Source organism: Suncus etruscus, chromosome 12 (genome assembly GCF_024139225.1).
Source record: "Suncus etruscus isolate mSunEtr1 chromosome 12, mSunEtr1.pri.cur, whole genome shotgun sequence".
Lineage (NCBI taxonomy): Eukaryota > Metazoa > Chordata > Mammalia > Eulipotyphla > Soricidae > Suncus > Suncus etruscus.
The window spans coordinates 40,944,838-40,958,075 of record NC_064859.1 but is presented as its reverse complement, the minus strand read 5'-3'; the positions used below and the strand labels follow the sequence as shown (position 1 = coordinate 40,958,075).

The following is a 13,238-nucleotide window of genomic DNA, read 5'->3' as shown; positions in this document are numbered from 1 at the left end:
TCCATTCATCTACTGATGGACATCTGGGCTTTCCAGGTTTTGGAAACAGATTTCTTTATTTTTAAATAAATAATAAATAGTTTTATTACAGATAAAAACTACTCTGATGGACTGGAGCAATGGCATAGCAGGGAGGGCACTTGCCCATATGCCTTGAATGTGGCTGACTTGGGCTCAATCCCTGGCATCTATATGGTGAGTGCAGAACCAAGAGTAACCCCTGGCTGTGTGAGCAGCATTGCGTGTGGCCTCAAACGAAAAAAACATAAAAAACAAAAACAATAAAAAAATCCAAAAAACCCAAAACAAAACTAAACAAAAAACAAGACAAAAACAAAAACAAACTACCCATAATGCAGCATTATTTATATAACTCTATGTGCACACCTGCTTTCTATTCCTATGGTAAAATACTTAGAAAACGAAAACGAATGGGTCACACAGTAGGAGACTTGTAATTAAAGGCAGATAATCCTCAATCTAAAAAATAATGTACTTAAAAAAGAAAAAAATGTACTTTATTAAATGCATACTTGGGATGAAGTAAGAGAATGGGTGGAAAATCTTCATGTTTTTATCACAGAAGTTTTTCAGGATTACATTTAAAAAAAGAACAAATCAGGAAAAACAGCAATACTTTTATTTTAAATCAGGGGTAGAAAACCTTTCTGTCAAGGGCAATTTGAATATTTACAACATCACTTGTAAATCATAACTCAGGTAAGATGGACAGCAGACAACTGATAAATTCATGTCCTATCATGAGGCAGGGCCAGAGCACAGGATTTTGAGATGTTTCTTACTTCACTTTAGAGCAAACTTCAAGTATGTGTATATTTAAAGAATTATTTAATAAACTAGTGTGTGTGTGTGTGTGTGTGTGTGTGTGTGTATGTGTGTGTTAAAGAATTGCATTTAATGAACTAAAGAGCTAATGTTTTATAAATTTCCCAAAATTCATTATCTAAACTGTTATAGTCCAAATATTATGTAATATAAACTGAATTAAAAGAATAATCTCTTTTTTGGTATATCTGGATTAAGCAATATAAAGTATATCTATAAAACCTATATATTTATTTATTTGGTTTTGGAACTTAAGGCCATATCTGATGGTGCTCAGAACTTATTCCTGGCCCTGTGTTCAGGGATCATTCTTGGCAGGCTCAGAGGACCTGAGGTGCTGGGGATTGAATATGGTTGGTCATGTACAAGGCAAGTCCACTAACCAGTGTACTATTTACTCTGGCCCCAAAACTGTGTATACTATACATCAATTTCTACCAATGACCTTCACTCAAAATCAATATCAAAAACCTACCTGTAAAGGCTCACTGTGAGGATTGTGGATACTTATTATTGGTGAGAAACTGCTATTCACAGGGACTCTGGCCCCAAGAAATGGCCTCAATCGGTATGGATTTGGAATTCCAACACCAAATACCTGTTCAAGAGAAAAACAATACAATTTGAGTTGCCATTATAACACTTTACACTGAGATAGTAAAAAGTACTAAAATGGAAGAATCTTACCTCCCTTGAAAAAGAACACATCTAGGTTTTTTTTGTTTGTTTGTTTGTTTTGCTTTTTGGGCCACATCCAGTGACGCTCAGGGGTTACTCCTAGCTATGCACTCAAAAATCGCTCCTGGCTTGGGGGGGCCATATGGTGTGGGAACCCCTCCTCAACTTCATATTAATCCCACCTGAATGATGAAAACTGCCCCCTACACCTGGAATGGGCGGGTAAAGGAGGCTGACTTGGGGGGAGATTAAGAAGAAGAGGTAGAGAGATAAGTGTGACAGAATCAAGAACCGGCAGAAGCGAGAATCAACAGCGAGGTTCAACAGAGAGATTCAGCATCAGATTCAGAATCAACAGTTAAGCATCAGCAAAGAAGCAGCAGCAGTAGCATCACCAAAGGGAGTAGTCAGCAAAGCAGTTGGTAAAGCAGCTGAAAGGAGAAAGAGGCCGAGAGAGGCAGAAGGAGTAGAGAAGTAGCTGGTAGGAAAATGCTTAGCATAGAAGCCATGTGAGGAAATGTATATGTTAGGTTGGAATTGTGAAATAAAACTGGCTGACTCCTTTGTAAATTTCTCCACCATCACCCCACAACCTTCAGAAGCGCCAGGCCAAAGGGGATGCAGGAGCCGGGTTGAGCCCAGAAAGGCCTCGCCATTCTCTACCAACAGTAGGACCCTTTAATTTATATATTAAAATAACAATATGGGACGCTGGGGGATTGAACTGTGGTCTGTCCTAGGTTAGCATGTGCAAGACAAACGCCCTACCGCTTGCGCCACCACTCCGGCCCCCACATCTAGGTTTTATACTTAATTTGACTATTAATTTGTATCTGATTAACTATTATCAATTTGGAAAAGATTTCTATACTAGAAATTGAAATGACAGCAGTACTTCAAGAAGTATAGTATTAGGAAACAATGGAAATAGAAATCAATAGATAGCTCTACTTCAATCAGAAAATGTAGAACCCAACTGATATCTTAATTATCAAGCCTAGCTACAGCTCATTCCCATGTAGAAAGGCACGGGGTTATTAAACATGTGAGTCAATCATTCAAATGGCACTTATTTAGTGTTTAGGATATCGCTAGGTACAAACATAAATATCATTTTAGTGAACAAGATAGGTATTTTCTTTATGAAATTTACATTCTAGTATAAGGGATAACTGGCTATAACATAGATTTATGATGATTATAGGTGAATTTAATTATGGGTGAATTATAATTCAGCAAAGAAAGGATCTTTACTTTTACCAACGGTTATTTGGAGATTTGTAACATCATTGCCTTGCCATGCAATTCACAAAGATAGGCCATAGGTAGCTGACAAGAAGTCTTCATTGTATAACACAAATTCAACTATGAAGTATTCTGTTAATCATAATTGTTTTGAAAAAAATAAAAAAAAATCTTAAGTCTGAACACTTGCACATCTATTACTCCTTAAGTTTTGAGAGACACTGTTTAAAGGTTGACATATGGTAAACCAGAGATAAATATGTGTATACATATATGTTACAAAAGGTTTTTTGGTATATGGGGTTTCTTAAGTGGTTTTCATTAGATCCCACCAGCAATGCTAGGCCAACTGCACCAGCTGTACAATGCAAGGGCCTGAGAATATGACACTGGTTGGGCCCTATGGTGCTCGTGGATTTTCTATGGTGGTACTTAGTAATGCTCAGGAAATATTTGGTGCTACGAATCATACTTGCCATATTATTTTCCAACTCCCAGTATATTTTATAAAGCAAGATTTTAATTTTAGTTCTTACCTGGTAGGTAAATACCCCATGATTCGATGTGTTAATAAATAAAGTATTTTCTACATTTCCTACTACTCTTGCAAGAAAAACTACATCAAAAGATGTATTTCCTCCTGGGAGAATTTTCTAAAAGAGAAAAAAAACAATAAATATAAGTAAATAAATAAAGAAAATATCAGGTTATTTGACAATGAGATTGACAAAGACCTTGAAAACAAACACCTTAGAATAATCCTGTGGGGCAGGGCGGTGGCGCTAGAGGTAAGGTGCCTGCCTTGCTTGCGCTAGCCTTATGGACCGCGGTTCGATCCCTGGCATCCCACATGGTATCCCAAGCCAGGAGCAACTTCTGAGCGCATAGCCAGGAGTAACCCCTGAGCATTACCGGGTGTGGCCCAAAAACCAAAAAACAAACCAAACCAAAACAAAACAAAACAAAAAAAACAGAATAATTCTGTGATTCACCCATGATTCAATTGTTCCTTCATGAAAGTTTAACTTTTAAACTATTTTACAATAAAAAGTAATAAAAAAAGATGAATTATACTGGAAATCATAGATTTTTTGGTCAAATTACTAGTCTAATGCTTATTGTAACAAATGGCTCCCTTAGAGTCTATTTATTAATTAAATAACCACAGGGCTGGTAATGAAGTACCTAATTTTAGATTGTTTCAGCATCAAACAACCAAGTGACAGCTGAGCTGAAGCTGGCTTTTTAAAAATAGATATGCTACTCTAGTACTAAGCAGTAATTGTACTATTCTCAGGATATAAAAAAAGCTATATCTTAATTTTCTGACCCCTGTCACCATTCATACAGACATAAAATGGTGCCAATAACATAATTTCAGAAAGAGCATGAATGATATCATATATACAAACTCACTATTATTACCATTTGAAACCTGAAAATGCCACTGTAGTTAGCAAAATAAATTCTATTACAACAAATTAAGGCCACAAAATTAAATTTGAGTCTGCAGCTGCTACTATGACTACATCAAAATTCATTTTAATATTTAACATTATTAACCTCTGCCTGCATGGCTAGAAATCTAAAAATGTCCCCCAAATTACATAAGAATATAAGACACTGATTGAGATTAGATTTTTGCCTTAAGGAAGTGATAAAGAGCAATTCTCCTATATTATTATCAACACGAAGAACCATCTACAAAATCATAGCTTTTCTCTGTGCACATCAAACCTAGAAAAGACCATAAACTCCAAGGAAAGAACTAAATATAGAGGACAAGATGAATTCAGCTGTCATTTTACATATTGTTAAAGGTGCAGTGTAGCTAAATAGAATATTTGGAAACTGTAAACAACAGAAAGCACAACCGGGATGAAAATTATTAACAGCCATACATTGAATAGATAACTATATAGTTTTAAATTAAACATATAAACAAATAACCTACTGGCCAGAGGGTTAGTCATAAGGAAAATTTTAAAATATTTTGATCAAAAATGACAACACAACAAAATAAATTTGTTGGCAGTAAATAAAGCACTATGAGGAAGGAAATTTATAGTATGACATGCTTATTTTGAAAGAAAGCCTTAATAGTAATCTATATTTCTTTGAGAAATTAAAAAAATTAGGGGGGTTGGAGCAATAGCACAGTGGGTAGGGTGTTTGCCTTGCACATGGATGACCTGACCTTAATCCCCAGCAACCCAAAAGCCTGCCAGGAATAACTTATTTCCCTCCTTTCCATCCTCCCATGCCAGGCTGCATAGTTGTGCATTTCTTTTAGTCAACAAACCCTAGCACAACACATAAATACACCATCACATGGCAACAGTTACAATGGGGGAAATAATGCAGAACTTCACCATGCTTAATGAATAAAGATGATAGTTCTGAAGACCTGACTTAACATCAGCCACCTAATGTAGCATCTCTGATAAAGACTTTAGAAAGTTTGAGGATGTTCAAAGAACCCAAAGAAACTATGGAAAGAACAGTCAATAAGACTCAAGAGGTTATAAAAGTAGAAATAAAAATACTTAAAACAGAAATAACAGGACTGAAAACCTTGGTAGACAAAATGAAAAACTCATTGGAAAGTCTCACTAGCACAGTAATAACTGCTGAGGACAGAATCAGTTAGCTGGAAGATGAGCTGCACAATACCTTGAAATAACAGGATAGGTTGGGAAAGAGCCTTAAAATAAACATTAGGGCCAGAGCAGTAGCACAGTGGTAGGGCATTTGCCTTGCATGTAGCCAATCCTGGACAGACTCTGGTTGGATTCCCAGCATCCGATGTGGTCACCCGAGCCTACCAGGAGCGATTTCTGAGAGCTGAGCCAGGAGTAACCCCCAAAAGCCTCTGGAACCAAAAAACAACAAAACAAAACAAAACAAAACACCAAAGGAAACAATCCTCAAAATAAGCAAGCATAATAGAATCTTGGGATAAATTCAATAGAAACAACGTAAGAATCACTGGAGTCTGAGAGACCCAGGAAGAAAACACTCATGAGAAATCAGCAGTAAACAAAAACATTGCTGAGAAGTTCCCAGAGCTGAAGAGTGCAAGCAACCACATCCTTGGACACCCAAAAAGTACCAGCTAAAAGAGACCCAAATAAAAGCACTCAAGGCACATCCTAGTCACAATTATGAAAACCACAAATAGAGAGAGTGAAAGCCACAAAAGGATCAAAAAAAGGAAATTACATACAAAGAAGCATCTTACGATTTACAGCAGATTTATCACAAGCAACCTTTCAGGTCTGAAGATAGTGGTGGGAAAAAGTGAAAAAAAAAAGCAACAAAATAAATGCTTTGGCAAGAATATTTCACCCAGTAAAGCTTTCATTCAGAAATGAAGAGAAATAATTTCAATTGAAATAGAATTATTAGTGAAGTACATAATAGGATCACAAAACTAGTTTGAAAAATGATATACCAAATCAGTGAATAAAATATAAGTACATTGGAAAATATGCACTAGAAAGACAAAATAAGGATCAAACAGAAAATATGGATACATCAATATTGACTTAAGAAAACTGAATCAGATCAAGCTGCTAAGTTGCCAAATTGTCCCAGAAAGATGATCTCTTGGACTGAGAACTATATGTACTTCTCAAACTGGAGGTGGACAGATTTCCCTCCCTGATGGAATGCCCAGCAGCCTCCACCCACACCCAATATCCTCCAGGATATAAATGGCTCAGCTCCATAACTGAACTCATCAAGGTACCAAAATATAACAGTTCCAGTTTCTGGAGCATAGGGCAACACATGTGGCTGTGTAACATCTATAGTATTGATAGCCCAGCAGGCACACACTTTTGATGGGAAAGTTGTATGGAAACCCACAAAGTTCAATAAATGAAAATAACATAAAAGACTCAACTAGCACCAACCAGCTGATATATCCTCAGATTTTAATTACTTTATTATCACTATTGTGAGATAAAACAATTATCACAAGTTAATTTTTATTGATCTATGTTTGGATAATTCTATTTGTCATATTTTTGGAACAAGCAATATAAAAGTTGTTTGTTCCTGCTAAGGAGGCAGGTTTAGAAGGAGGGTGGAAAATTGGGACATTGATGGAAAGGTCACACTGGTGGTTGAACTGATATTAGAACATTAAAGAGATAAAACTATATTATAAACAACTTTGTAAAGCACAGTATTTAAAAAAAATGACTAAATCAGCACTAAAAACTTATGAACACAGAATCTCTCCTCACCAATGGCAAATCAATTAAAATAAATACATGATCATCTTTCTCAAAGATTTAGCAAACCAAATTCAACAAAATGCTGAAAAGGATTATATACCATGGCCAACTAGAATTTATTGTTAAAATGGAAAGAAGAGCTTACAGAGGATATTAATGAGAAATAATATTACATTAGTAGAATGAAATAAAAATTATATGATAATTTCAACATACTCAAAAAAAGTTTTTCCTCTAAGGTTGGGAACAAGACAGGATGAATACATTCGTCTATATTCATCAAAGTCTGAGGACAGCTAGTTTGAGAATTTAAGACAATAAAGACATTTTTAAAGGATCAGGATCAGAAAGGAACACATAAAACTTGCAACTTGCAAGCAATATGCTATTATACCACAAAAACTATAAAGATGCAACAAAGAGTTGTAACTAATAAATCAGTGAAATTTAAAGGATATGAAATCAACATGCACAAACCAGTTGTATTTCTACATGTGGACAGTAAAACAGATTTGATTACGACAGCATAAAAAACAATAATATAGTTAGTAATTTAACCAAGCAGATGAAACAGTTGTAAAATGACAATAAAATATTGATAAAGATATACAATAAATTGGAAGGACATGCTGTTCAGATGAATGTGTATGTGATTTGTAAAGTGAAGTAAAATAGTTTTTATTGAATGAAAATTACTTAGAAAGATATGAAGTGAGGGCAAGGAAAAAAGAAATAATTATTCAAGAGAAAACATGAGTTTACAAATGCAAGCAAAGAGACATAAAAAATAAGCAAGAGATAAATGTTCAAGGAGAACACAGATCGAAAAACAAGCTGAATAAATGTTTGGGTTTTTTTTTTTGTTTGTTTTATTGGGCCACACCCAGTGACACTCAGGGGTTACTCCTGGCTATTCGCTCAGAAATGGCTCCTAGATTGGGGGACCATTTGGGACGCAAGGGATCAAACCGCAGTCGTCCTAGGTTGGTTGGTTGGTTGGTTGGTTCGTTAGTTAGTTAGTTAGTTCGTTAGCTGGTTGGTTAGTTAGTGTGTGCTTGCACCACTGCACCGGCCCCATACATGTTTTTTATTTTTAATACATTTTAAATTGACTCACCATAAGATACAAAGTTGTTCATGATTGAATTTCAGTCATACAATGTCCAACCCTTCACCAAAGCGCATTTCATGTCACCAATGTCCCCAGTTTCCCTCTCCGACCCTCTCTGCTGTCTATCTGGAAGACATTTTTCTTTTTTTTTTTTTTTTTTTGGTTTTTGGGCCACACCCGTTTGATGCTCAGGGGTTACTCCTGGCTATGCGCTCAGAAATCACCCCTGGCTTGGGGGGACCATATGGGACACCGGGGGATCGAACCGCAGTCCATCCGCTTGCAAGGCAGACACCTAACCTGTAGCGCCACCTTCCCGGCCCCGACATTTTTCTTTTACCCACTCTCTCCTTTGTTCCTTTTAGACACTGTGGTTTACAATACTGTTAATAAAAGGAATCCATGTTTTTAATGTGCTCATATTATCGAAAGTCATCTACTTGATACAATTCCAACATGTTTTTCACAGAAACAAGGAAAATCCTAAAATGTGTTTGAACCACAAAGACCCCAAATAAGATTACTACTTGTGGTATGTAGAGCCATAAAATAGCCCCTAAAACATACTGGTCTGATCTTATTTGTAAGGTTGTGACTATAAAGAGATACCAGCATGTGATGATTATTATTAACCTTACACAACTGAGGCTATTATTAGACAGTTGACTCAAACTGTTGATAGTTTATTAAAAAGGAAACACCCAGATAGTTCTAATCCAATGACATGATTAAAGAATTTTCTCCATTGGTGGCAGAAAAGGAAGACTCCTGAAACATGAGGGAGACATAACATGACTACTGCTGGCTTCAAGACAGTGAGAGACAAGAAATGTGGTTATCTCAAGAAATGGGAAGAAGCCCCTCTCTCACCAACACCCAGCAATTAAATGCAGGCCGTTAGTTCTGAAATCACAAGAAACTGAATTTAAAAAACTTGAAGAAACATGGAAATGAATTTCACCTTAGATTCTAGTAAAGCTTCAGTCAACAGAAAACTATTATTACAGACTTATGCTACTCTAAACGAAGAATCTATTTAACTTATGACTGATGTCTGTGATGTATTTCAAGTCGCTCTATTTGTATTATTTATTATGCAGCAACAGAAAACCAATATAACATTAAAAATTATCTAAGATTAAACAAAACAATTATCTAAGATTAAGAAGCAAAAGAAAATAATTGAATATATAAATGCTACAATTTTCAGAGTGCTAAAAGTTCAAAGTTGATAGATTAAGTGTTTCATGTTGAAATATCAAAAGTGATAATCTTGAAAATAGGAAAAACTGAAAGCTTAGAGCATAAAAACATTCAAATCATGTCTTAATCACAGTGAAATTAATTAATATCAATAAAAATCTAGATGTTTCAATTTCAAACCGAAAAAAATTTGTAGCAAAGAAACTTACCCTATTTTGGAAAAAAGATGCATGAAAATGTGACGTTGTAGCAGATATTGATATTAAAGTAATAGTTTCTTCAGAACTAGGATTATGTAAGTAAACTTTTTCCATTTTTGGCATTCCAACTGGCCTATAAAACAAAAGAAAATTTATCACAAAATAGTTCAAAGACCATTTTAGTTGAGTTCATTTCTAGTTGTTAAAATAAAAATAACCAAAAATCTAGACAAACATTTACTCAAGAATATTTAATTGGTTATTTAAAATTACAAAAAATAATATTGAACAAATATTTATTGAATGGTATTTATAAAGTGACACACTAAAACAGCTGCTGGAATAAAATAAATTCTAGAACCGTAAAGAAAGACTCCATCCTAGGCTCCATCCTATGACCTGTGCAAATACCAAGATCTCTAGTTACAGAGGCCTGATTTTATCATACATGACTGAGCAGAAAGTTTCCAGACATCACAAAAGGTCCTAGGGGAGAGTAAAAGAGCATGTATAGAGCTTGTAGTTATACCCATGACAGTATACTTCAAGAGCGGAGAAACCCAGTATCTCTTAGGCCAAAGGAATTCCCTTTCTAATCTCCCCAATATTTAATGTGCCTATGCAAAAAAAAGGGTACAAATTAATTTTTTGTTATTGTTGGTGTTACTTGTTTTTTTTGTGCTTTGTTTTGTTTTTATTTTGGGACTGTGGTTATTGTTTGGTTGTTGTCTTTATTGCTGTGATGCTTTTCAGGGTTTTTGTTTGATTTTTTTTTGTATTGTTATGTTTTTTTTTCCTTTTCCCTTTCTTTTCTTAAATTGATATTTACAGCCTCTAGAAGGACTCTTCTCATTTTTTGCTTATTTGATTTTTGCCTCCCCCCACACACTTTTGTTCTTTCCTTCAAATAGAACCACATAACTTGAACCATCTTGTTCTGCCTTACAAATTGAGGGAGAAATAATGGAGGATACCAAGACCAAACAGTCATATGAACATCGAGTAGAAATAAAAATGATCAGACTTAAACACTAAATCCAAAGCCAACGACAACAGAATCAATACCCAATCTACAACAAGCAGACACAGAGGGGACAACTTATACTAGCGGCCTGGGGTGGCAAAGGCAGGGGAATATGGGATGCATGCTGGGAACAGGGGTGGAGGGGGACAATATTGGTGGTGGGAATGTCCCTGATTCAATGTCACTATGTACCTAAATTATTACGGTGTAAGATTTGTAATTCACTTTGGTCAAAATAAAAATTATTTTAAAAATATTAAGGCTCCACTTGGATAACATAATCTAGACAGAAAGCAGGCAACAAACAAAATGATCAGAACCTTTATTTCTTTTTGTAATTCATCCTTTTCTTCCTACTAATTCTAACACATGTCCTCTCCCCTAATACCACTGATATAAACCCTTCTATTTAGAATGAAAAATTGAATGGTCAAGTTATGTGAGCAGTTATTCTTTATGAGTTAGGATATTATTATTATTATTATTAGGATATTCTGCTGATGGGCAGAAAAGTTAATTAACTTATCCAAACTTATACTTAGATCTTAAATTTCAATCCAGACCATCTATTTCATGAGTTAACCTGTCCAGAAACTTTCAGTTAAGTATTATGCTTCTTCTCAGAGGAAAACTAGCAAACACACTCAGTGTAAGAAACACTGAATGTTGGGGCTGGAGCAGTGGCGCATCAGTAGGGCGTTTGCCTTGCATATGGCTGACCTAGGACAGACCTCTTGTAGATCCCTGGCGTCCCATCTGGTCCTCCAAGCCAGGAGCGATTTCTGAGCACATAGCCATGAGAAACCCCCTGAGCATCACCGGTTGTGGCCCAAGAACAAAATTAATAAAAAGAGACACCGAATGTCTTTGACATTCATATGATAGTTTCTTAAAAGTGAAATCTCTTTAGTTCATAGACTATAACTACATACCTAATTTTATAAGTATAGGTTTCCTACTTGCCACAGCATTTGATAATAATGCATATAAATTATTTTTAGTGTTCTCTAATCACTTAATTGTGCTAGTAATTTATAGCATCTTTAAAACAAAGGTGGGGCCGAAGAGACAGCACAGTGGTAGGACGTTTGTATTGCATGTGGCTGACTCGGGATGAACCCAGTTTGATTTTTGGCATCCCATATAGTCCCCCAGCCTGCCAGGGTTGATTTCTGAATACAGAGCCAGGAGTTACCCATGCATGCCACTGGGTGTGGCCCAACAACCAATCAATCAATAAATAAAGTTTTAAAAAAACAAGGGATGCATTAAAAAATATACATGTAATATCTAAATATCATTTTAGACCTTAGGATTATTCCTAGACAATGAAAGGAATGTCAAAAAATAAAATTAAAGAATCTCAAAAGAAAAACTGCGAAAGCATAAGTGACAGAAGAAAAAAAAATACCAGTAAGTATATACAAAGATGAATACCAGCGACATACTAGCATTGAGTACTACTACTACTATTAGCATAGCACTACTCATTTTTATGTTGAAATTATTATTACAAATACAGAAACATTCAGACATGAATCTCAGGAATAGAATGGCAAGTCACTGACAAGAATAATGAGGTAATACCCAGAAATATGATTTGTACTCATACATATGGCTTATGCAATTCCACTCCTGGGTTTATATGCCAAAGAAATTCTCATGGTAGTTCATAAACCATCAGAAAACCTGTAAGATTTCACAGTAGGGCTGACTGGTGGTAAGACTGTTTTTGGTGATAGAGTGCTACCAGTACTCCCAAATAGAGTTAGTAGATAAAAGAGTAGATATGCTGAGTTTAGAAATAACATAGAGCCCTATAAACAAGAGTAGAAGGGAAAAAGGAAGGTGGAAGAAAAAAGGTAGAAAGAGCGAGGGAAGGGAATGAAAGGAAAAAAAGAAAAGGAAAGGAGAAAAAAGGGAAATGATAAAAATAGCTTTTAGAAAGATAAGCAATAGAATGAACTATATAGTAAATATGAAAAAGTTATAGAGTTTCCTCAAAAATGATGGAGAGACATGGATCCTCTGGTAGGGGAGCTCTAGTGTTGGAATGATGTATTCAAGAAACCCTATCATGGACAGTATTTTAAAATTGCAAATCATGGAGAATAAAATAAGTAAAAAAGGAACTATTAAATGATTCAGCAATCATAAATTAAAAACTTTTTCCCATGTTTATAGAAATGATGATACTACTCAAGTTATGCACACCACCTACATTAAGTAGGTGGTGTTAATAATGGATATAAAAAATGTGGTACATCCACACAATAAATATTATTAAACTATGCAAAAAATACTGATATGCAAATGCAGCTGAGGACAACAGGCTAAGTAACAATAGACAAATACTTTTATGTTCAAATATAAATAAAGCAAACACATAGAGTAGAGTAGTATCAGTGGCTGGGGAGATAAGGAAAACATTGGCCAAAGAGTACAAATTGGCTGGCGAGGTGGCGCTAGAGGTAAGGTGTCTGCCTTGCAAGCGCTAGCCAAGGAAGGACCACAGTTCGATCCCCTGGCGTCCCATATGGTCCCCCCAAGCCAAAGGCAATTTTTGGGCCCAGAGAGATAGCTCAGCGGCGTTTGCCTTGCAAGCAGCCGATCCAGAACCAAAGGTGGTTGGTTCGAATCCCGGTGTCCCATATGGTCCCCCGTGCCTGCCAGGAGCTATTTCTGAG

At 35.7% G+C, this 13,238-nt stretch overlaps 1 protein-coding gene across 1 annotated transcript in view; it reads right to left on the bottom strand.

Moving 5' to 3' along the window:
* Nucleotides 1-13,238, bottom strand: part of TMEM131 (transmembrane protein 131) — a 195,929-nt gene that overhangs the window by 86,491 nt on the left and 96,200 nt on the right. Inside the window, exons 5-7 of the mRNA XM_049784899.1 lie at nt 9,537-9,660; nt 3,306-3,422; nt 1,322-1,444 (exon numbers count right to left, since the gene is read on the bottom strand). Of these exons, the coding sequence (XP_049640856.1) occupies nt 1,322-1,444; nt 3,306-3,422; nt 9,537-9,660 (364 nt within the window). The remainder of the gene's footprint in view (nt 1-1,321; nt 1,445-3,305; nt 3,423-9,536; nt 9,661-13,238) is intronic.